The 24400-nt window shown below is 46.3% G+C and overlaps 1 protein-coding gene across 1 annotated transcript in view; it reads left to right on the top strand.

Annotated features, from left to right (window-relative positions):
• Nucleotides 1-24400, top strand: part of RETREG1 (reticulophagy regulator 1) — a 125734-nt gene that overhangs the window by 9197 nt on the left and 92137 nt on the right. The window contains exon 2 of the mRNA XM_068535169.1: nt 24141-24247. Coding sequence (XP_068391270.1) covers nt 24141-24247 — 107 coding nt within the window. The remainder of the gene's footprint in view (nt 1-24140; nt 24248-24400) is intronic.

Here is a 24400-nt window from a genome sequence, read left to right as displayed (position 1 = left end):
ATCCCTTTTCTCATGGAGCTTATATTTTTGTGGTGGAAATGGTGGAAGAAAGACAAACAAATGCACAAAATGCTAGGAGAAGCTAGGTGCTGTGGAGAAAACTAAAGCAGGGACAAGGGACAGGGAGGGACCAGGAGGTGCTACTTTTCTGGGGTAGCCAGTGCAGGCTTCTCAGAGGAGTAACTGTGAGCTGACGCCCGAAGAGCACATTAGGGAGGGATCCAAGCAGCTACTTCTGCAGCAGAATGCTCCAGGCAGAGGGAACAGGCTGTGCAAAGGCCCTGGGGTGAGTGGACTGGGGGTGTTTGCAGAACACCACGGAGTCCAGTGTGGCTGCAGCTGGTTGAGCAAGCAGGAGACACCATTAGTTTTAGCTCAGAACTTCATGCAGCGAGTGTGCCAGACTATGCTTACCGCCTTTCCATCACCACCACCCCCTCCCCCCCCACCGGGTGAATGAGGGGAGCGAGAACCTGGGGCCAGAGGTGGGGCAGGACACCTTTGCAGGAACACTTGGTGGCGAAGAGGGGCAGCGGGGTGGGGAGACTCTGGCGATAAAATCAGGACGACTGAGTGATTTCTTGGATGGGAGAAGAGAGGGGGTGGGGGAGTGCCTCAGCCTCCGAGGGTAAATGAGGAGTGGCTGGTGTTAACCATTCTGAGGGTCACTGGGGTTGCAGCAGGGACAGATGTGTGTGTGTTGGGGGTGGTGGAGTTTCCTAGGGAGCACCTGCTGGGCTGTAGGAGAAGAGAGCCTGGGGAGAGTGTGAGGAAACCGACCTCAGCAAGGCGGTGATGAAGGAGCATCTTTGGCAGGAGGGTCAGGGCGCGGCGAGTCCCAGAGAGTGGGGTTCGCCGGGAGCCAGGTGAGGTTGCAGCCAGGTCCGCTAGGGTTCCATCGGCAAGTGCCCCTTCCTGGCCGGCATGAGGGCCTGGCCTTCCCAGTCACAGCAGAAGGGGGACCCTCCCTTCCTCCCAGCCCCTCACCACCTCCTCCTGCTGCAGCATCGTGGCTCAGTCTCTGTGGAGGACAGAACTCCCTACCCTGCCCTCCAGGGCCCCTCTGGGATTTGGTCCTCAGGCCAGATCCTGACTTGGCCAATGGGAGTTCAGACAGTTTAGGAAATCCGTTCTCTCCCCAGTGCCTGGCTTTCATGCCTACCAAGATAGCTGATTTTGAATGTCAGAAGCATTCTGTTGTTAGCTGTTTCTGTTGATTCCAGCTGTGAAAGAAGGACCTTGGTCCTTGTCTTTGAGGAAGGAATTCAGCAAAGGGACCAAGACTGTGAAATAGAGACAGTGTTTATTAGAAGCAAAGTACATGTGGAAGAACACACAGGCAAACTTGGAGCGAGTTGCGTGCAATAGGGGTGGCTTAGGTTGCTTATATGGGGGCAGTTTTCCGGGTGGTCTCCGGCCCGTCATCTCACTTGTGCTTTCACGTGATCAGGGCCCAGTGCTCCTGCTGGTATCGTTATCTCCAAGTATCAGTGGGAGACCAGTTGCAGCCCCTCAACGTGGAGCCAATCTCCTACCTCACAGTATTCACTCCTTCTGCAGAGTCCTGAGCCCGCCCCCATGCCATTCTCCACCTGCTCTGCTGATGCCCAGTGGGTCCTCTGACAGGTGCTGGCATCTGTGAGGATGCAGGAACGGAGAGGGAAGGGTGGAGACAGGGGAAGGGAGGAGGGACAGCAGGGGGCTCTGGGGAAGCCCATGGGGGCTGGGCGTAGAAGGACACCTCCTCCTCTGACACCTGAGGACCAGGGGGAAAGCTGGGCACACCTGGAGGGCAGGTGGCTAGGGGTCACCTGCCAATGGCAGCTGATTTCCCTTTGAAGGAGGAGGAGGAGCTCCTGAGACTGAGGAGGTTGAGGGCGGATGAGACTGGCTGTTGCTTTCGTGGGGAAGGATGTCCATGTTTACAGTCCCTTTCTTGTACGACTCTATTTTGCTGTTGGCTCTTAGCATTTTTTTCTGTTCGATCTTTCTAACTCTCCAACATTTCTGGAAAACTCCTTTTGATAAAGGTCAACTCTATCAGACCCACACCTCAGTTTCTCTTTCTCTTTCTTTCCCTGGGAGCCACCCTTCTTGGAGTCCTTCTCCCCCTGTTCTGATCTAGTCTGATTGTCCCCTGGGCCTGCTGTCCCTGCAGGACATCTGCGTCGTCACCCCGTTCCCCCTCTCCCGTGTGAGAGCCTCTGTTACTGGACCCCTGCTGAGAACGGGGTCAGCAGCACCCATGTCTTCTCCTTGAGATGATTCACGATGGTTTAAGGTTTAAGGTTTTCTTGTGTTTGCTCTGAGTGCTTTGCGTCTGCCTGTCCTCTGTTACTGGACTCTTTCTTGGTGGCCTCTTCGGTATCGAGAGAGTACATCCTCTAGCATGTTTTGAGAACTTGCGTGCAGAAAATATCTTTATCCCACCCTTCCAGCTGATTGCTGGTTTGGCTTGGTTTAGAATTCTGGGTGGGGAATACTTTTCCATTAGAATTTTGAAGCACTGCCCTCCCTTCTGGCTTGCTTCCAGCGTTGCTTTTCGCAGATGGATACCTTTCCAACGCCTGATCTCTTATAGATGGTCTGCAATTGGTCCAGCTATTGGTTTATGATTTCTGGTATTTGGGTAAGGAGTCAGTCTGACTGCTGTGTTATTAGAGCTTGTGCTTTAGATCTTCGGGGCAAGCTTAAAGCATTTCTTTTTGCCTTTCTTACTTCCGGGACCCAATGTTTGCTTGCCATGTAAAGGCTGCATCTGACTTCGGTGGTCCATTCTCGAGATGGGTGGAACTGAACACAGGGCTTCTGTGTGCCTCCAAAGGTTACTCACGCAGAAAAGAGCCTGAGTGGCACCTCCCCGCCCCCCCCCCGAATCGTGCAGGGATGCTGCCCTAGCTGGCTCCCACGGGCTTGGCTGAGTCGTGCCCCGGGGGGTGGGCGTCAAGCCTGGCACCTGGCCCGGCTGTGCGGGAACTTGCGATCCTAGGATAGGCTGGGCCTAATTGAACTAAAAGGCGGAGAGAATTCATACCTTGACCTCATTAGCACAATGCTCAAAACACGTAGTGTCCTAACTTGTCATAGACCAGGCCACCTTGAGCCAGAGTGTCACTGTTTACATTCGAGGTCTGGTTTGGAGCCAAATGCTACGTTGCTGCCCCTTTCTGCTTGTGTGCTTCCAGAAAACCACGCTGGCACTTCCGGGCGTGTGTTTTGCTGACCTGTGTAGCACTGAACGAAATGGACATCCAGAGTCGCAGATTTCAGCCCAGGAGTCATAGCGTGAATCTATTAGAATCACCTAGGACCCCGAGCTCCCCAGTTCTTTGAAGGTACTGACCTGCGTTCGGTATTTCAAACAACTGGGGAAGAGGCTTATTTCTATGACAAAGTTGCACTCACTCTGACCTAGTAAACTGTGCTGTTTATTTTGTTAGCAGCTAAAACCTTGCAAAAGAAGGCACCTGTATGATGAAATAAAAGGTAGGGAATCCTTGCTTCCGTTTTACCACCTCATTTGATAGATGAAGAAACTGAGTCCCAAGGCCCTGCAATGAGCTGGTGACAATGCGACCCTTTTTGAAAACTGCACGCCACCAAGTGTGGAAGCCGTGAGCACGAGGAAACTTAGGAAGGTAGAATCACGATGTTCCCAAGGGCAGAACTGCCCACCACATGATTTTACAGGCCCATGTGGAGACTCTGCTGAGTGGATCCAACCACACCTCTGGGGTTTTGAGCATCTGGAGTTGGTGTATTGACAGATCTCCCCAAGACTCGCCAGGCCCCTCCAAAGCTCCTAGCTGTGAGCTTCAGGTATTCCCCCCAGACTTCACCCTCCCTTCTTACCTGCTGTCACAGAAGCCAGAGTTTGTAAAAGTCACTTTTGACAAAAGGAGACTTCCTCCTGCTCTCAGTAGTCATGGCTTGCATTTGACTTGCACATCTACTCAAAACAAGATGTTTACCATCCAGCTGACGGAGTACTACCTTCTTTCAAATGATGAGGGTAACTCCATCCTGGGAGACCTTTCCTAGGGAGAATTCTTGTCACTTGAAAATGTATTTATTATTCAAAGGAAATATTTTTATATGTTCCTGAACTACAAATGGACAGTTATGTTTGCTCAGACGCCACCAAGACCTATTGAAATGAACATCGACCCGGTCCGTTTAATAGCTATATTTGTCATCAAACCCAGCTTAAGGGCTTTTTTGTTGTAATAAAATCTCTTGAAAAGAGCTGTTGATCTCTTCTCTTCCAGCTCTCCTGTAGCTGGTACACATAATACGGGGCGATCACAAACAAAAAAACTGCATGCACTCAGTGTTTAAAAAAATTCAAGCTTTCCTGGGAAATAACAACAAAATATAAAAGCAAGGACTAAAGCTATCCGTTCAAACAGCAGGGTTTAGGGACGGTGGTGTGCAAGACTGCAGCCGCTGCTGACTTGCCCATCCCAGGTCCCCCGAGGAGAATTTCACCAGGAGTCAGGAGGCAACCTTGTGGTCTCTAGCCCTGGGGCTCGGTTGCTCATGAATTGCATAAAATCCAAATCCATCTCTGTATATGGAGGAAATGGCTCATAAGCTGGAGGAAGGGACGTTATATAAAATTCCTCTTGCAGCTGAGTTCCTGTTCCATGAATGGACATATCTTGGGGGTATTGACTGTAGTTTGGAAACCTTACTTCATCTATTAAATCATCTTTTTAGGAATGAATATATATTTTCTTGGCATACCTTATGAATTTAACTTCCAAATACCTTCGGGATAAATTCAGAACAACAGCTTGCATTGTCACGTCATGTAGAGTATCAGAAAGCTTTAGTAAGGGACTTAAACCAGTTTATTTTCATAGTTTATGAAAAAAAATGGTACATATGTTAAATTTAACCTTTTTCTTATAAATGAATCTAAATATTTAAAGATACTTGACAGTAAAGTTTCACTTTTGCCTCAGGTTCTAAGTTCCTTAGAATAGATTTTAAAATATAATCTAGTGGAAATGGAAAATATGATCTTAAAGTTGCTTTTTCTGTTTTTTAATTAACTAGTATGAGCGAATACTAGCTTTCATTTATCAGCATGGAAATTGATAATTTCCATTAAAATGTTTCACTTTTAATAATATCACTGAACGTTTTAGCTCTGATGTTGCCCGTGGAATCTCTGCTGTGTATGGGTTTGCCTGGCGCAGAAGGTGGATGTCTTAAGGCTCATGAGCCCACGATTCATGACATGCTTGCCACGTGCCTGTGGCATTCAAAAGCATGGCTGTTAACAAAAGAACTGTGGTTGGATATTGTCTTAGAATGTCAGTGATGATCTTTGGCTTCTAGTTAGAAGAACTCCCAGATGTGTAGAAAGAAGCCCAGACATGTATCGTGTATGGTGTGGCTTTCACGTAAGCACGGCTGCTCCAGTGACGGGGGCGCCTGCGTTGGCCAGGGCACCATCCTCCTTGACCTGACCAGTCACATCGATATCACAGTAAAGCTCGCAACAGGGCTTTATTCAGCACGGTGGCAGGTTAGGAGAGCCAGACTGACTTCCCTTTAAAGAGATACAAATTAGCCTAAGCCAAGGTCCCAGGGCCATCATGTTGTCCGTTGCTTCTCAAAAGGTCTTCAAAAACTGCAGAAATTTTCACGCTCCTCATGCAATTCTTCCCCCCATTTTTGCAAGCTGCTACTGTTATGATAGTGTGCTTTAGGAAGTTCATGATTAACGATGACGTTAATTACACGCATGATTATTTAATTACGTTAATTGACTCATCCACTCAACAAACGTGGAATGAGCCGCAATGCAGAAACGCATTATTGAGCACCTGCTTTTGGCCAGGTAGTGACCTCATCCGGGGGTGACACTGGTGATCTGGACAGAGTGGGTCCTCCCCTCATGGAGCTTACAGTTTGGTGTCAGCAAATGATAAACAAGTGAGCAAGCAAATGATATACAGGTGGGAATCAAGATGAGTGCATGAAAGGAAAAGACGTTTTTCTGGGAAGCAATGGGATGACAAATATGATCACGGTCGGCCAAGGAGACAGGTTCTCAGGGTTGTGTTGCTACTGAGTGTGACCCCGAGGCAGTGTCTTGACCTTGTGCCTTTACCAAGCTTTTGAAACGCCTTTTGCCGAAGAACTCCTGTCCTCCTTGTTCGGAATAGCCGATCCCTTTTGGGGAAAGCAGGTTTGAAGTTCTGATGTAGCTGACTGCACGGTTGGGGTCATTCTAAAAAGACACGTTAAGAACTGACCGAAGGCATCTCTCTGTCATTTGTAAGCAGAGTTTCACCTCGCATTCACTGCTCGTCTGATTGAAATAACAGCTTATGATTGAAATGGGGATCCTCTTTGGTGCCAGGCTCCTGGTGCTTGCTCTTCGTGGCTGCGTCGAGGCGTTTTCTTTCATTGTTCGTGTTTAACGCCAAATGTTATAAACACAGAAGCTGAGTCACTCTCTTGGAGAGCTTAATGAGAAACTGTCGCCTTTGCTCATCACGTGTGCTTTTACTCTGCTTCCTGGCATTGTTTTTCACGGGTGTTGTCTGTATGTTGGGAGAGTTAATTTGGCCCTGGGACTCTCAGGTGGAATTCTCAGGAGGACATGTGTTTTCTGCTAGAAGTTGGTTCGGACCGTGCTAAGGGACGGCTTTGTTTCCCTTGTTTAATTAGAGACAGCTGTAGGGCTGTTGCCGCCGCCCACGGGTGTGCACGGGAGGGCGGGCCTGTTGGTGATGCCCCCAGCTTCTAGCGCAGCCACGGGAGTTTGGAAACTGCGGGTGTTGGAGGGGGTGGCTTTACTCCCTCCTGTAACACTTTCAGTCACCATTTATCTCGTCTTCCTCTTTTATTGCTCCTTTTTTGGCAAACGGTGAAAAGCATTAAAAACAAACAAACATCCCAACAGGTTCACTTTTTTTAACGATTTTTTAAAAATTGAAGTATAGTTAATTTACAATGTTGTGTTAGTTTCTGGTGTACAGCAAAGTGATTCAGTTTTATATATATATACACACACACATACACATATGCATACATACATGTATATGTATCTGTTCTTTTTCAGAGTCTTTTCCATTATAGGTTATTATAAGATATTGAATATAGTTCCCTGTGCTATACAGTAGGTCCTTGTTGTTTCTCTGTTTTATATATAGTAGCGTATATGTGTTATCCCAAACTCCTGATTTATCTCTCCCCCATCCCCTTTGGTAACCATAAGTTTGTTTTCTTTGTCTGTGACTCTATTTCTGTTTTCTAAATAAGTCCACTTGTATCATTTTTTTTTAGATTCCACATATAAGTGATATCATATGATATTTGTCTTTCTCTGTCTGACTGACTTCACTTTTAACAAGTCAGGGTTGCATTGTTGTTCAGATCATTATTGCGGCTCCCGGGCTCTCAAAGTGAGCTTGGGGTGGTCGTCTGTGACCTTCACTGCTTCACTTACACACTCGCTGTGTTTTATTGATTGATTCTTTTCATATTAAGAAGATAAGGAAATGTTCACTCTGTTAGTTTGCCTTCTTTTATTGGGGTGAAAAAGGGTTTTCCTAATGATGAAATATCAAGTTCTTACACCAAAGAGGTCTTCTCAGGACCAAACTTGTGGCTGTCATTTTGCATCTCAACTCATGGTTTGAATTCCTGTGGGCTAAGCTTAAACCTGAGTAATCGTCTTTTCTTTATTTTCTCTTTGCCAGTTTCCTTATCGTTTTGTATTTATTCTGTGTTACAGTGGACATTTAAGCTCTCTCAATTGCTTTTTGGACTGAGATATAGTAGAAATCAGTGCTCACGAAGGCAGGCTAGTGTGTGTGTGTGTGTGTGTGTGTGTGTGGCTAAGGAGGAGGGGTGAACTAGAGGTGAGCTAGCTTCTAGCAAGATGAGCCCAGTTAAAGGACTTAATCTTTCTGAGCTTCAGTTTCCTCATTTGTCAAAAACAATAAGGATTATGGAGCGAGCCGCCTCACGTCTGTGGCACCCCGGCTGTGAACTCACTCGGGCCAGAGCCCTTGCCCTGTGGTTCTTTTTCCAAATCACAGTTTCCCACTTAAAAATGTTCCATTAAATTTTATATTACTACTTCCGTGTGCTATATACTGAAAGTTAGTTTTAAAACCACAAATTGTAAAAGAAGACATTAAAATATTACTTTAAATAAAAATAGCTTCTTAGGTGCTGGAAGCCTGATTTGCGAGTTGCCTTGCACTTCCGGGGCCAGGTTCCACTAATCCACCAGACAGGGCGGTTTCGTTATAGGGGGAGCTCGCTCCCGCCCGTGTGTTCACACGCCCTCCATCTGAGCGGGTGGGAGAGGCTCTGCTTGGTTTGTTCCTCAAAACCTTCCCAGGGGTCCTGGAGGTCCTGGGCTTGGAGTCGGGGGACCCTGAAGAATTGACAGCCATCAAAGGAGATTCATTCTCATCCCAAGTTTACTCTTGGTTTGGAATGTTCCAGAAACACAGTCTGGGGAATTTCGAGGACCGGGGTCCATGAGGCAGCTACCGGTCCTCTCTCATGCCTTGTGCACGGATGCACAGGCATCTGTCTCTCTCTCTGTATTTCTGTCTCCACTTCTGTTTTCTCTTTTGATTGGACGCATAGGAAAGAACCAGAAAGGGTTTTCCGACCGGGATGACACAGCAAGTCTTGGGCCTTGAGGTGGCACTGCCAATCACAGTCCAGCTGGACAGTGGCCATTGGCATGTGGGCCCATGGGGCCCTTCCTGAGTCAGAATACTGGTGCCCAGATATTTGCTGTGCTTTCTCCTGCGCCTCAGGTTTGGAGGTGGAGTTTCCAAGGGTCGTGGCTCCCCGTGCGCTGGGAGTGATGGCCTACGTCCCCCGTCCTGTGCCAGCGACTAGAAGGGCATCCAGTGGACCTGCACACACCCTTCTTATTTTTACTCAAGTTTTGAAAACATTTCCCACCCTGTGTTGGTCAGGCAGCCACGCCAAGTAGGATTGTAATCTCCAGCTTTGACTGACCCGTTCCTGGTGTTGCCTTTTGTAGTGACAGACGCCCACGTGTGTCATCACTGTTCTGCCCCCCGCATGTATCTGTGGAAACTGTGACGACAGGAGTCCACGTCCCGTTCTGGGTGTTATGTGGGGTTTTTGGAACATTTTGGCATCAAATAAGAAAAGTAGGTGGTGTTTTTCCTGGGACAGCTACTGGCTATGGTGTTCCTGCTAGTAAGGGAATGTTCGTGTGGGGAGGCTGCTTGCCCGTGTCTTAGGGAGGCTGTGTTCCTAAACGGGGTGACCCGGGGTCAGCCCTGCTGACCTGCACGGCTTTGGTACACTGATAAAGGACACTTGATCTTGGCCTTCCCATAAGTGGCCCTCCCAGGGTGGCAGAATTACTAACTCAGTGCTCAGTCTTGATGTTTTGGACATTTGAAACAAATTAGATAGCTGCTTCTCTGCGTTGTGTGTTTGTTCGGATCTCTAGTGGGTGAGTGTATAACTTACTGTCCAATCCTAAGTATGCCGGACAAGGTGTCAAGCAGGATACTGTGGTCTCTCTGATCTGAAGTCACCTGTTTGTTCTAATCTACACAGTTTCTTATAGTTTGTTCAGCTGTTTCAGCCTTGGTCTCTTTGGCAGCCTGAGAGAATGTCTCATTTTCTAGCAGGGAGTTTAGGAGAGACAGGATGGTCCTCAGCTCTGTGGGGCTGACCGGGCCAGCTGCAGGCTCGTTCACCTTGACGTAGAAGTGGACCTTGTGGTGGTCAGTTCAGTCCAGACACTTGGCTCAAGGGGTGTAAAAGCCTCAGTCCTAGTTCTAGTTCTGGAACATCGTGGCCGCCGACTGGGAGGGAGAGGGTCTGGGCTGCGTGAATCTTGTTGCCAAGCCTAGGATCTTGACAGGGGACCTAGGATCTTCCAGGAGGCCCATCTCTGTGTGCCCGTGATCTTGGACAATGTGTATTAGAGTGTGATCGGGGTTCATTCACCTGGAAAGGGATTGGCTGGAGCTGGGGAGGCAGAGGCCTGGCCGGGCTTCCCATGAAGAGGGGGAGGAGAGGGAGCAGGGCAGGGATGGGCTGGAGGACCAGGCCAACCAACAGGGCAGAACCAAGGTGGGGTGGGGGCCGCATGGAAGCCCCGGGGCTGAAGTCCAGCTGCTTGAATCCTTGGGTTTTCGGAGTGAAGGAGCTGGAGGAACAAGAAGATCATCGACAGCTGTGGCAATGCTGTCAGTCTTGGAACTGCAGAGTGGCTGAATTCCTTTTGGCGGACCCTGGACAGGGTCAGGTGCATTGGAATGGGGTCTTGAATGGAGTGTGGATGTGCGTTGATGAGTGGTTGACCACAACTGAACGGGCATTTAAAAGGCAGGCGCCCATATGACAATTGCCCTTTCAACCCTGCTATCTAGAACATTCTGGTGCTTTAGATTGGTTAAAGTGGGATGCCAAGGGACTCCATAAGTGGTGCGTAAATAGGGAAGTGGACTTGGAGTCAAGAAGACCCAGCTCTTTCAATTATAGGCTGGACGGTTTTAGACAAATTGCTCTAACCTAGTCTATTTATGAGTGTATAATTTCCACATATTAACTTCATCGGGTTGTGCAGGAGCATTAAATGAGATGAAGATGTAGAAAACAAACTTATGGTTATCAAAGGGGAAAGGAAATGGGATGGAGGGATAAATTAAGAGTATGGAATTAACAGGTACAGACTACTATACACAAGACAGATAAGCAAGAAGGATTTACTGTATAACACAGGGAACTATATTCAGTATCTTTTAATAACCTATAGTGGAAAATAATCTGAAAAAAAAATATGTAACTGAATCATTTTGCTGTACACCTGAAATTAACACCTGAAACTAACAATGTTGTAAATCAATTATACTTCAACAAAAATGAGATGAAGATGTGAAAATATCTAGCAAATGGTAAATCCTCATTACCTCTCAGCTTCTCTCTTTCTCAGGCATGCCCATAATGGTTCATGGAACTCATTACTGTATGTCTGGCCCCCCTACCCCCTACCCAAGAGCTGGTCTTCTTAGAAGCCTCTTTAACCCTTGCCAATGTGTCTTGTACCCAGTGTATGCATTTATTTATTTATGAAGGAAGAGGCCCCAAGTTCAGCTTGGATTTGGATCAGTTGTGAGGTATTGCTTCTAGGTTTATGGTTCATGGACTCAGAGAATGTTTGGATGGGAAATGCCTGGGGAGATCATTGCAGCTCAGTGTTTGCAAACCTAGCTATTAACACGTAGGTTCCTGTGCCTCACCCCAAGGATTCTTCTCTCCCAGGTCCAGAATGGAGCCCAGGAATCTGTATTTTGAAAAAGTGTCCTGAGTAATGTGATGGTCAGTCAGTTGGGGGAAGGACTTATCTAGCCAGTGTCCACTTTACAGATGAAAACACTGAGGCGTAGAGAGGAGGATGGAGGTGTTTCTCACCAGCTGTGTGATTGGGGCCAAAACTCAAACTCTGCAGGTGCCACTGAGCAGACACACAGTATCTATCTCATTGCCATTTGCATACAAACCCATGTAAACCAACCGGGCTGCCGTGACAACAGCTGCTTGACCTCGTATTTATTTCTTTCTCCCCCCTCTGTGCGTCTGGGTTTCACTGTCCCTCTTCTGTACACCGCCACCCCGCCTTCGTCCCTCTTATCCTCCTGTGCTCCACTGCAATGCATGACTTTGATCAGATCTCTTCTTTCTTCTTCTAGCGCCTTTCTGTGACGGAATCTTGCAGTTAGTATTTAACTTACTGGTAACTCAGCCGGAAGGGGCAGCAGAGGTTGACTCACCCAACCCTGCTTGGAAGTCAGCTTCTACTGAGCTGCAGTGACCACCTGGGACAGGCGTGAGGCAAGGTGGATGGGCAGACAGTATACAATAGGTGGCGCTAAAGAGCCCACCGCATGGCCCGGTGCTCCTGACTTGATTTGCCTGTGGCTTTTCTCTTAATTCCATTGCAGAGCTGGGGTAAAGCAAGCCTGATTTCGCCTTGCCTTGACCTCAGATGGACTTGGTTCCACTCCTGCTGCGCCCTTGGCTCCTCCCACTCTCTGGGCTCAAGTACGCAAACTCCCCGCTGCTCCTCCCCACTGTCTTGTGGTTTGTCCACCATGCCTTGCTCAGCTGGGCACGTTCCCTGAATTCACTGGATTATCACCACCGGTTTCTACTGGAGCCAGCCTGACTCGGACCCTTTCTGGTCCCTGCCTATGGGTGGCTTCCAGAATTTCTCACCTCCCTCTGTAAAGAAGCTCGCCTCTTTATTTTTCTTCATACTTCTCACCTCTCTTGCTTCTAATTCACTTTTCTGGTCATCACAACTAAAGAAGTACTTCTCTGGTGAAACAAAAGAAACACTTCCGAGTTTAACTTAGTCTCTGATTTGCAATGAATCGAGTCATTATCTTGCTCCATCGCATGATTGCCCTCTTCTTTCTCAATTATTTAAAATCGTATATTTTGTTGATTCCTAAGAAATATATCCCCCTTCTCCTTGACATACCTTCATGTTTAAACAAGTTTGAAATTGGGATGCATTTTACAGTTCAGAGGGTCATAGCTTATTTGCCAGCTTCTTTTCCCCCTTAGTGGTGTATAGTTTAGTTTCACATCGCATCTTCAGACAGTATTTTTGCAGGATCTGGATAAAAGACCAGGAAAAATTGAAGCCAACTTCAGTGAAGATTCAGAATTTTGCGATATTAAGGAAGATGGCTGCCAGCATGCCTAACACTTGAGAAGATGACAGAATTATTTTCCAGAAAAATGTGATCTGGACTTTGAACAATGTTGGATAAATCATATGAGGTCCTTCTTTTATGATTAGAGCCACCGTAATATTAAATAAAGCCAATGTACACGAAGGACTCTATCTAGGCAAAGTCTGTGGTTCTATATATTTCAGTAAAGGAGAACTAAACCTCCTTTTTAGATCTCTCTTTTGAAAGAGCTACAGAGCAAACACTACAGATTAATTCCTGCATGAGAACTGTGGAGGGTTCCAGTGCTTTTGTGCATAGACTTCCTTTCTCTGAAGACAAAAATGTGTATTTTAGCTGTTGACAGCCTTCATTTCATAGTACAAAGTGGGTTATGCTTTACCCAGAAATGAGGGTTGGGTTTTTACACATGGGATGAGCTAAATATCCCATGGGATGTCCTTTTCATCCCTTACCAAAGAAGTTGTTCTGTTTGTTTTTGTGAGCTATCCCTTTCTTTGCTTTTACAAGAAATTTATCCTGTCGAGCCATTTAATTTGGCCTTGCAAAACTTATCATGAAGTAATGGAAGAGTTAGTTAGGCTTTTCTTGTGTATCAAACAGATACACAACCAGTCAAAAAAAGGTTTTTTAGAGATTTGTAGTTAGCCGCGGAGCGGAGGTCCACAGAAGATCGCTCTAGTGCTTTCATCTCCTTTTCCATCATGTAAATTGTCCACATAGCCCATCCCGGGGCTCTGGCCTCCCTGCTGTTCCTTCCTCCAATTCCGAACCCCACGCACATCTGGCATCCTGAAACCAGTAAAGGGACAAGGAAAAGCTGTGGCCTTGAATGATTCGCGCACAGAAAGCTGAGACGATGGGCGACCTGAGTGTAATTTAGTTCCCAGCCTGTCATTTTCCTTGTTGAGCATCTTCGTGGAGTGAGTGTCTAGCTCTCCTGTCCGTGGCTTATGGGCAGCGAATGCAGACTGGTTTGATACTAGTCAAAGCCCATAATTTTTTTTAAATTATTTTATTTTATTTACTTATTGTTTTTGGCTGCATTGGGTCTTCGTTGCTGCGCACGGGCTTTTCTCTCGTTGTGGCGAGCGGGGGCTACTCTCCGTTGCAGTGCGCGGGCTTCTCGTTGCAGTGGCTTCTCTTGTTGCCAAGCACAGGCTCTGGGCGTGCGGGCTTCAGTAGTTGTGGCTCGCGGGCTCTAGAGTGCAGGCTCAGCAGTTGCGGCACACGGACCTAGGTGCTCCGCAGCGTGTGGGATCCTCCCGGACCAGGGCTTGAACCCGTGTCCCCTGCATTGGCAGGCGGACTCCCAACCACTGCGCCACCAGGGAAGCCCCCAAAGCCCATTATTTGATAGGAAAATTTTCTGCTTAAAATCACAGCCCATTCCAAAATGGACATCATTTGGGGGTTCCCCAGTCTCCTCTATTTTTTTTTTTCTATTACAATTAGTAGAGGGTTTACCCTTACAGTTGTTTAGGTTTTCTCTGGATCCCTACCTGTTTTCCTTATACCCTCCCTCGGCTCTGAGCATACGGTTGGGTCTTATTTCTTAGCTGGCCCAGGTAGCAGAGTAGAGACTAGTGGCATAAACCATCCCAACAATACCAAGTGGGCTCTGGCTGTTGGTGACTTGAAAACTAGATTAAAATTCAAAATGATGTAACCGAACCAGAGAACGAGAGAAGAAAGTGTAGAAGAAAGAAACAACAGGAAGAAAAAAGCAAATAGACAAATGTATCCAATATAAAAATGAATCAGAAATGATGCTCTACAAGCATGGCTAGAAATCATCCATGGACTGTAATTGTCACAAGCTAAACAGGAGTCAGCTGGGTAACGTGGTGTTTTTTTTTTTTTTTTGGCCGCGCTGGGTCTTTGTTGCTGTGTGCAGGCTTTCTCCAGTTGTGGTGAGCGGGGGCTACTCTTCGTTGCCGTGTGTGGGCTTCTCATTGCGGTGGCTTCTCTTGTTGTGGATCACGGGCTCTAGGCGAGCAAACTTCAGTAGTTGCAGCACGTGGGCTCAGTAGTCGTGGCGCATGGGCTTAGTTGCTCCACGGCATGTGGGATCTTCCCGGACCAGGAATCGAACCCATGTCCCCTGCATTGGCAGATGGATTCTTTAACCACTGTGCCACCGGGGAAGTCCCAGTGTGGTATTTTTTAAAGCAGTCATCCCACTGGGATATAGAGTTGGACACAACTTGCTAAAAGAAAGTGCACATAGTGAGTTGCAGAACTTTATCTTCCCAATAGCAGCTAAATCATACAGTATGTATTTATAGGACAGATGGGTATTCTTATATACATATGGTTTTATATATGTATGAAACTTGTATATAATTTTATATATGTATATATAGCATATAATTATCATATGTAATGTTTACCTACCATGATATGTATATGTATATTATAGTTGTCCTATATAATGTTCACCTGTCTTGGTTTCCAAAGTCTTGATTACCCCTTGTCAGATAAATGTTATGTCAGCTAAAAGAAGTACATGTAACTGTCTTAGTAAACAGAAATGATATTTTAATTTAAAATGGTATTTTAATTTAATTGGTTATAAAAAGCCCATCCAGCTGCAGAAAGATATTTACAAAAGCTGGAAACTTAGGAGTTGGTAGTGCTTCTTAATGGTCTCACTTCTAGGATCTGTTGATGCAGTCACAGGTCCCTAGTCTAATTTGGGGAAAGGCCAGTGTCCGTGGCCTTTTTGTTGAACTAAAAGTGATTTTAAGGAGGAAAAAAGCCTTTATAGGGCTGGCTGAATGGACGTGTGAGCTGTGCCGTCGCACAGAGCCTGGTGTTCAGAAGGCCCTGCACGTGGGGATTAATGCTCTGAGGCCGCCATCTTGTAATTCTTAGTACTTCCATCGTTGGATACGTGTTTTGTCAGTGAAGTTCAACAGGACGATGGAGCACATGCTGGGAGCGTGGGGCCTCAGCTCACGTGTGGGACCTCCTCCCCGGGATGGGGTTCTGGCTGCCTCCTCCCAGCCACTGGGCGCCAGCCCTGCCCACCCTCCCCCTCTCCACCCCACCCCGCATGACTGCCCTGGGTCCTCCGCCCAGGGCCGTGGCCAGGTGGCATCGGTAGGGGGAGGCTTGTGTTCCACTGTGACCGCCCGCCCCTCGCTGGGGCCTGAGCACAGGTGTGAGAAGGGTCCTCCTCAGGCACAGATCACCATCTTCGCCCCGGCCAGCAGCGCCTCGGTGAGCACAGTGACGAGCTGGCAGGGGCCTCACCCCGCCTGGACCCAGGTCCCAAACACGCCCTGGAGTCGAGGCTGCAATACTGGGGGGAACGCCTGTTTGTTGTGGGTTGGGCCTGCAGTCTGGTGGGGAGGGGAGGTTGACTTCTCCATCCCCAGTGAGGTCTCTGCATTTTCACCTTGCACCGGACCTGGAAAATTACGTAGCGCCCCTGAGTGAGAAAGATGCCTGTCCACAGCCGCCCCTCTTCAAAGTCTGTACTTTTATCATTCTGCTTCCCATGACCTCATGGGCATCGTGCAATGTGACCACAACCCGTCTCTGAATAATCGTTCTGCAGCATTCAGGAATCCTCTGGCTACCTGTGTGCAGCCATATTTGCTTCAAAATTCCCCCCGTGGGTGAGGGGGTCACCACGTGTTTCTGTGAATTCTGTGAACGGCAGATCGGCAAGGTCACCCTGGGGCTTGGATCAGGCTGTGCCATGGGATGTGCATGGGCAGGTCCTAATGGCGTTTGGTTCTTCTCCTGAGAGCTGTTCTATACTTCAGAGTAATTCTCAGCATCAGCCAAGCAGATCAGCACTTACAGGCACTCAGAGCTTAGGAACGCAGCAGGTTTCAACAAGGTGTTTAAGAAAATCTCTTATTATGTCTTTATGGGCAGGATGGAGTAACATGGATGGAATGTAGCGGCAAGCTGGATGGCCTGTCATATTCATAAAGTGCTGATTCATAAACTAGGTCACTGTGGGAGTCACAGGGCTCCAGTACTGATTGATCTCCATCCACCTCCAGCAGTGTGGACGAGGACAGATGACACGCAGATCTCACGTGTGTGGGTGTCATGATGCCGGACAGGAGAACAAATGTGATTGATGCCACCATTAAGGGCTGTAGGTTTGAATGACGGACCATGTCAAACAAGAACCAATGTAATAGGACATACTGAGATTCAAAAGTTGCATCAGAAAAATAGAATCCTTGAGGGTTTTAGCTGCCTGTAAATTCAAAATAAGCCAGTATGCTGATAGAGCATACTGTTAAAAAAAAAAAAAAAAAAAAAAAGGCTGCGCCCAAATGAGTTAATCAGTTGAAAACTTAATGACCGCACAAAATCCTGCACACACATTTTTAGAGCAGTTTTATTTATAATTGCCCAAAATTGGAAGCAACCAAGATGTCCTTCACGAGGTGAATGGATAAATGGTGGTACATCATATGATGGGATATTATTTGATAATAAAAAGAAATGAGCTATCAAACCATGAAAAGACAGAGGAACTTAAGTAAATACCAAATGAAAGGAGCCAGTCTGAAAAGGCTACATACTGTATGATTCCAACTAAATGACATTCTGGAAAAGGCAAACTAGTAGATACGGTAAAATGATCAGTGGTCACCAGAGTTTATGGGGAGAGAGGGAGGCATGAATATGTGGAGCACAGAGATTTTTAGGGCGGTGAAAATACTCTGTATGATACTATAATGATGGATACGTGACATTATGCATTTGTCAAAACCCCTAGAACGTATGACACAAAGAGTGAGCCCTATTGTGATCTATGGACTTGGTTAATAACGTATCAACATCGGTTCATCAGTTATAACAGATGTAAGATGTTATAACACTGAAGCAAGGTGTTAGTACTAGGAGACACTGTAGGTGGGATGGGAGGATGGGGGAGGAGATACATGGGAAGTCTCTGCACAATCTACTCAATTTTTCTGTAAACCTAAAACGGCTCTAAAAAATACAGCCTATTGATTAAAAAACAACAACAACAACCGTATAAGTAGAGCTATGGAATCCAGAACAAATGGCTTTAAGGCCCGTCCTGGTCCCCCCACTCTGTAGGGACCAGATGCCCAGTGGGAGCATTTGGTCTGAAAAGAGTCACACCTGGAGCCTGGCCAGAGGAGGGATGGGACGCCTGGGGAAGAGGTGAAGGGACCAGGGATGTTTGTCCTAAAGAGGTGTGAGCATAATCCTCGCTTTCTGCAGTCTTGGTGGTGGTGGCTGGTGTCTTCGAGGAGCGCTCCTGGCATCTCTTCAGTCAGTTCATCACACCCTGAGCAGACATACTCTTGAAAATTGGTGACAGCCCTTCCAGCTATTTTCATGTGATAACAGGAGGTGGAAGAGGCAGGAGCTTGTGTCTGGGAGGTATTTAGCGGAGTGGTGAGAGAGCTGGCTTAGAGCCAAGCCGTCTGGATTCCTGGATCCTGTCTGGATCCTGGCCCCGCCTCCCCTGATCTTGGGGCCTTGGGCAAGTTTCTTAACCCCTCCCTGCTCACCTGCAAATTGGAGTACCTTCCCCATGGGGTTGTTATAAGGATTAAATGAGGGAATACATTAAATGATGTCTGGAACCGTGCTCGCACTCACTAGACATCAGCGGTTTTATTCACTGCGGTGTGGTTCTGGAGGGCAGAACTAGCGCCGCTGGGTCAAGGGGAGCCAGCGTTAAGGGCACGTTCTCACTCCTCTGTTTTAGCCTCTTGCACTCTTGGCTGTTCCCTGCGCTTACCCTGTTCCCGACCTGGAATGCCTCTGGCGCTTTCCACCTGGCAAAGTCTGACTGCTCTAGGGAGTCAAAGCTTAAACACCCACCTTCTCTCGAGAGCTCACTCTGCCTTCCTTATGCAGTTATCGGCCCTCTTTCCTGCTCCCACACCCTTTTGGAAAGTACTGATACTTGGGTTAAACATAGTTGTTTACTTGTCTGCTTCCCGGCTTCGCAGGGATTTAGTCATCAGTGTGTCCCTGCAGCTAGCCCAGTGTCTCATAATCACTGGTTATGGAATGAAAAGGGAATTTCCCCTTCCCCCAGTAATAAAAGGATACAGTAGGAAGCTGGATGCCGGAGACATGCTGAGCTCCCCGATACGAGATGTATTTCAGTAGAGGTGGGTGATTCTCACTGAGGGAATCACGGGTTGGATGAAAGTGTAGTCTTCCTCTGAGTGGCGCCGCAGTGCACCAGCATCAGAATTGCTTACGGCCCGCAGACAGGGATTGTTTTTTTTGATGTCCTATGAGACAGCTTTCATATAAAAAAAAAGAGTGGTTTGAAACAATTCTGTTCAACTACCTTTTAAAAAATAAATTTGGATTAAGTAAGGTTGAAACCCTTGTTTTTCTTCGAGCTTTCAATTTTAGCTAACATAACTTACTGTTTTGTTTATAAATCGATCAGACTTTAGCAAGCATTTTCAAGAGAGTCTTTGGTGAATGACTGGTTTTATTAAAAAGTTTCACTGTACTCCTTTCAACATTTTAAACAGCATTTGTAAATTTTATATTTTCCCTGTCCCCTTAAAGTATTTTATTATCAGAGGTTACTAAGGTTCTGCTAAGAGACTCAGGAACCAACCTGATTAAGCTTCCACCAGCCAAGATGGGCCACTTGACGGTCAGTAGGGATGAGACTGCAGCGGGCTGGCGCACATCATGCACAGTAACACTAAAAAAAAAGTAATGACCCAAACCAACTGTGTTGCCTTTAGAGGATACTAAGGAACTGTCTCGTTATCTTGAAGGCTGGTAAATAAAGAGAAAGAATCAAGCGTTGATCCTGCCTTTCCCATGAGATCCGTCTCTTCCGGTCATCACACGTTGATGAAGGGGAGTTTCTCTTTATAGATGTGACCCAGCTAATACCCGTAGCAAGAATGAAGGGCTCCTACCCCTGGGTAGTCCCTGAGGAATTAATGCCAGGCAGTCATCGCGAATGGCTGCTAATGTCACAAAAACAGAGACACCAGACAGTATGTGCCTCCTGATGGGAGCACACACCTCCACCTATCATGTAGCTCTATAGGAGAAAAAATTGAACCTAAATCTGGTCAAGACTCTAGATGCAACTGCCAACTTTTACAGTCTGCAGAAGGGGTAAAGGAAAATGTTAAACTAAACCACAAGGATACAAGGAGTGATTCTCAGACTCTGGAAAGCTTTACTGGACAAAATGAGTCTGTTTCTTCCACAGAAATTTTAAGCAAAAAAAATAAATAAATAAAAGAGAAAGAGAAAGAGAGATAGAGAGATGGGCGGGCAGGAGACCTATAAATTACAGGAAACTTAAAACTCACGTCTATCCATTTCAATGTATGACTTTTTCAGATTCTGTTTCAGTCTTTTACTCTGTGTGTGTGTGGCGTGTGTACATGTGTGGAAAAGATGACTGGGAAGATGTGAATGCTGACAGGTATCTGATGACATTAAGAAATTAAAGCAATTTTATTAGGTGTGATAGTGGTATTGTTGTTAGGTTAAAAAGTGCTTTTTTTAAATAAATAAATTTATTTATTTATTTATTTATTTTTGGCTGTGTTGGGTCTTCGTTTCTTTGCGAGGGCTTTCCCCAGTTGCGGCAAGCGGGGGCCACTCTTCATCGCGGTGCACGGGCCTCTCACTATCGCGGCCTCTCTTGTTGCGGAGCACAGGCTCCAGACGCGCAGGCTCAGTAATTGTGGCTCACGGGCCTAGTTGCTCCGTGGCATGTGGGATCTTCCCAGACCAGGGCACGAACCCGTGTCCCCTGCATTGGCAGGCAGATTCTCAACCACTGCGCCACCAGAGAAGCCCCAAAAAGTGCTTTTTTGTTTTTGAAGATAAATGACAACAGTTACAAGTTAAATTATATGATGCTTGATATTTGCTTCAAATAATTTGGGTGTGTATGTGGTGAGGGGAGCTTGGTGGGTGGGAATATAGAAGAAACAACATTGGCCATGAATGGAGAATTGTTGAGGCTGGGTTTATTATACTTTGGTCTCTCTTTTTGTATATATTTGAAAGTTACCAAAATAGAGGTTTTTAAAAAAATGACTTCGTCTAACAACCAAGATCTCCCAATATTAGGCAGTTCCTGTAAAATAAATAAACTCATAGGTGTTCCTAAGATTTTAATTTCAAATCACAACTCTAAATTATACTACATATTTTAAATTGGAACCATGAGACGAATTATCGTAGGCAGTAAAAATAATTAAAATACCAAATACGTGCAGGTTTTTCTAAGTACAAATTATTACTATTAGAACTTAGTTTCTCAAACATGTCTATGCTTAATTCTTGGGCTGCAAAGACGCTCATCTACCAAGGAGACATGCAATCCCATACCGGTATGGCACTTCCATCCCAAGTAGTTGTTGGGTTTGCTTTCTCATCTGGCTGAGGATTCTTAATGACCAGTGAGACCCTTGGGCAAGATGCCAACTATACCCTGGCCCAGGGAACACGGGGGTGGGGAGGTGGGCATCCCCAGTGCTCTTGGGAGTTGCTATGGCAACATCCTCTAAATGAGGGCTTCTGGCAGCCAGGGCGGTGGGTCAAAGTCCTGTCATTCCCTAATTTTTCTATTCCTGGAAGATTGTAATTTCCACTAAAAGAATAACTAATGGCCTTCATTGCTTCAGTTGGTTTTGCATTTTTTTGGTTTTTAAAAGATACTTAAATGGCTTCCTGGCTAGCTCAAAAGACCTTTAAACTTGAGGGAACTTTCTCTCCTAGGGTTTTGCCTGACTCTGCAAAGAAGGCCATTCTAATGAAACATACTAATCTGACAGTTGCAGATTCCCCGCCCCGCCCCCCCCCCCCCCCCCATGCAATGTGAGTCACACTGTGAGTTACAACTCGCTTGTGGAGTCACTTTAGTGAGCCAGAGTCAGCATGTAAAAATATAATGGAATTGAAGGGAAGTATCAGAAGGCATCACACATTGTAAGGATAAATATTATTTTTGAAACTTTGGTTTCATTTCTGTGTGTTTAGAGGTAAATGAATTTCTTATGGTGGATCACTATCAAAAATTTTGAAAACTGCCACTTCAGTGTGAGGTGGGGAAAACAGAGAGACTGGCACACAGACAAGCGCAATAATTAATCATAAACTGACAGTGAGGAGGTAAGCCAAAAAGAAAATAAATACCAAACAACACCTTCGGTTAAAACGAACATAAGAGCTCAAAAATAGAGCAAGTGTTAGACCCATAGCGGAAGAACAAGTTATTGTTACTAAAGATGTGGGTGTTGGCATTATGGGTTGTCTTTTTTTTTTTTTAATTAATTAATTAATTTTTATTTTTTTTTGGCTGTGTTGGGTCTTCGTTTCCGCTCGAGGGCTTTCTCCAGTTGCGGCGAGCGGGGGCCACTCTTCATCGCGGCGCGCGGGCCTCTCACTACCGCGGCCTCTCTTGTTGCGGAGCACAGGCTCCGGACGCGCAGGCTCAGTAGTTGTGGCTCACGGGCCCAGTTGCTCCGCGGCACGTGGGATCCTCCCAGACCAGGGCTCGAACCCGTGTCCCCTGCATTGGCAGGCGGACTCTCAATCACTGCGCCACCAGGGAAGCCCTGTGGGTTGTCTTTTATGTCTGCTCCTTCCTCTGCATATATTGTTCACCGTTTATTCCTTTCTGGTAGCACAGTGACTGGCGCAATGTAGGCCCCCATAAATAAATGTTTATTGAATGTAAACGCTAGTAATTAGACCACCTGTTTCAGAGGATCTGGGAGGGGAGGACCCTGGGGTCTGGGAATCTGTATTTTAACAAGCTTTCCAGGCAGCCAACCTGCTGGCAGTTGCAGACCAGTATGAAAGAAGCACTGACCTATTCTACCCACTCTGGCCCACGTCACACACACAGGTGACATTAGAACCAGACATGGAAATTGGGTTGTCCACATTCTGGGAGAGGTTTTACCCACAACTTCACCAGCATCTCATGTTGACCGCTTCTCACCAAGCACATTGCATAACCTTCTAGTAGACGTCCTGGACTCCGTGCTTCCTCCCTACTCCACCTCATCCTCTCTGCTGCCCCCAGGCATTTTCCTAAACCACTCATCATTTCATTTACCTACTCTATACCTTTGGCTTTCTCTCTATTGTCAGTAGTGACGACTAAACTCCCTACATATCCTTCAGGGCTTGCCGTAGTCTGCCCCCAGCCTGGCACCTCAATTTCTTCTCTCTGCCAGTCTCCCAACTCTCTTGTTGTTTATCCCTCTGCTTCTGCAGGGGCCATCCCAGACCACTTGCATGCCCCAGGCACACCTCACCCTTGCCTGACTCTCATCTTCTGCTCATGTTGTATCCTCCAATTGGAACAGCTTCTATTTTCCTCTGAATTGCATCCATTCTCCCAGACCAAGTTCAATGCCACTTTTTATAAATCTTCTCTGATTTGGAGTTAATCATTTCTCCTCCTTTGCTTCTCTTTGCTGTTTGCTCATGTCTTGCTCTAGCACCAAGACTCATTGCCTTGGACTTTGTTAGTGCAGCCTGTGTTCATCTCCCTGATGAGGAAGTAAGTTCCTAGAAGGCAGTATTCATGTGTTCTTTGCTTCTTTATACATCCCACACTGCCTTACAACTAGTATTAAATGACATTTCTGTGAAATTGATTTTTCTGAGTTATGATTGCACTGAAGTCAATATTAATTGGTAGCTTAACCAACTAACTTATGTAGAATGGGCTTCAGCCTCTATGTGAAGGCTCAAAGCTCCTTGTGACTTCCTTGCCATTCCATTCCTTTATAAACCCAATCAAAAACAAAACAAAAAGTACTGTAGGGTTTGTGTGCTGTTCATGATAAAGAATTCTTTGTTTCCCTCTGGAGAGGAGGTGGGCAGATAGACAGAAGGGCAGTGATCTTAGAAAGGGCTAGCAAATTGGATCCCTAATAACTGCTATTTTTAAGAGATTGGTGGGGTGGGGGGTAGGAGTTAAAGAAATGGATGTGGCATAAGAGAAAACCGTAAGACAGAGGACAGTAAGCAAAGGGCATCTACTCTAGCTTCTCTTGTGCGTGAAAGAACCCTGCTGCTCTGCCTTTTTAATTTTAGCCCATCATGATTCTTCTCCAGGTCAGTTCTATTCCGTCTTTTAGCAGAGTGATATTTGGGCCATACCCAAAATAGCAAATCTTCTGCCCAGGTTGGAGGTTAGAGCGGAAAGCCTGGCACAAAAGTACACATGGCTCCAGTGCTTTTATTTCCGTGACTTTGATGCCTATTAAGTAACTTTCATGTAGTCACATTGAGGGTGCTTTTGACACGTGAAATCATTATTGAATGTATTTTTTGTTTCTGTGGCAGAAAGTAAACCTAATTTTTGAAAAAAGGTACGATCCTCAAGTTGAAATAATGATTTGTCTGTTTTTGCTGCGATAGGTTCCTTGCACTGACTCCGTGGAGAGTGTATCACCTGATCTCCGTCATGATCCTTGGACGTGTTATTATGCAAATAATAAAGGATATGGTTTTGTCTAGAACAAGAGGTAAGAAAACTCAGCATTCTTTTTTTTTTTTTTTAAAGGGTTTGTGGAAGGCTTTTTTTTTTTTTTTAAATTAATTAATTAATTTATTTTTGGCTGTGTTGGGTCTTCGTTTCTGTGCGAGGGCTTTCTCTGGTTGTGGCGAGCGGGGGCCAC

Source organism: Eschrichtius robustus, chromosome 2, assembly GCF_028021215.1.
Source record: "Eschrichtius robustus isolate mEscRob2 chromosome 2, mEscRob2.pri, whole genome shotgun sequence".
NCBI lineage: Eukaryota > Metazoa > Chordata > Mammalia > Artiodactyla > Eschrichtiidae > Eschrichtius > Eschrichtius robustus.
This window is presented reverse-complemented; position numbering and strand designations above follow the sequence as displayed.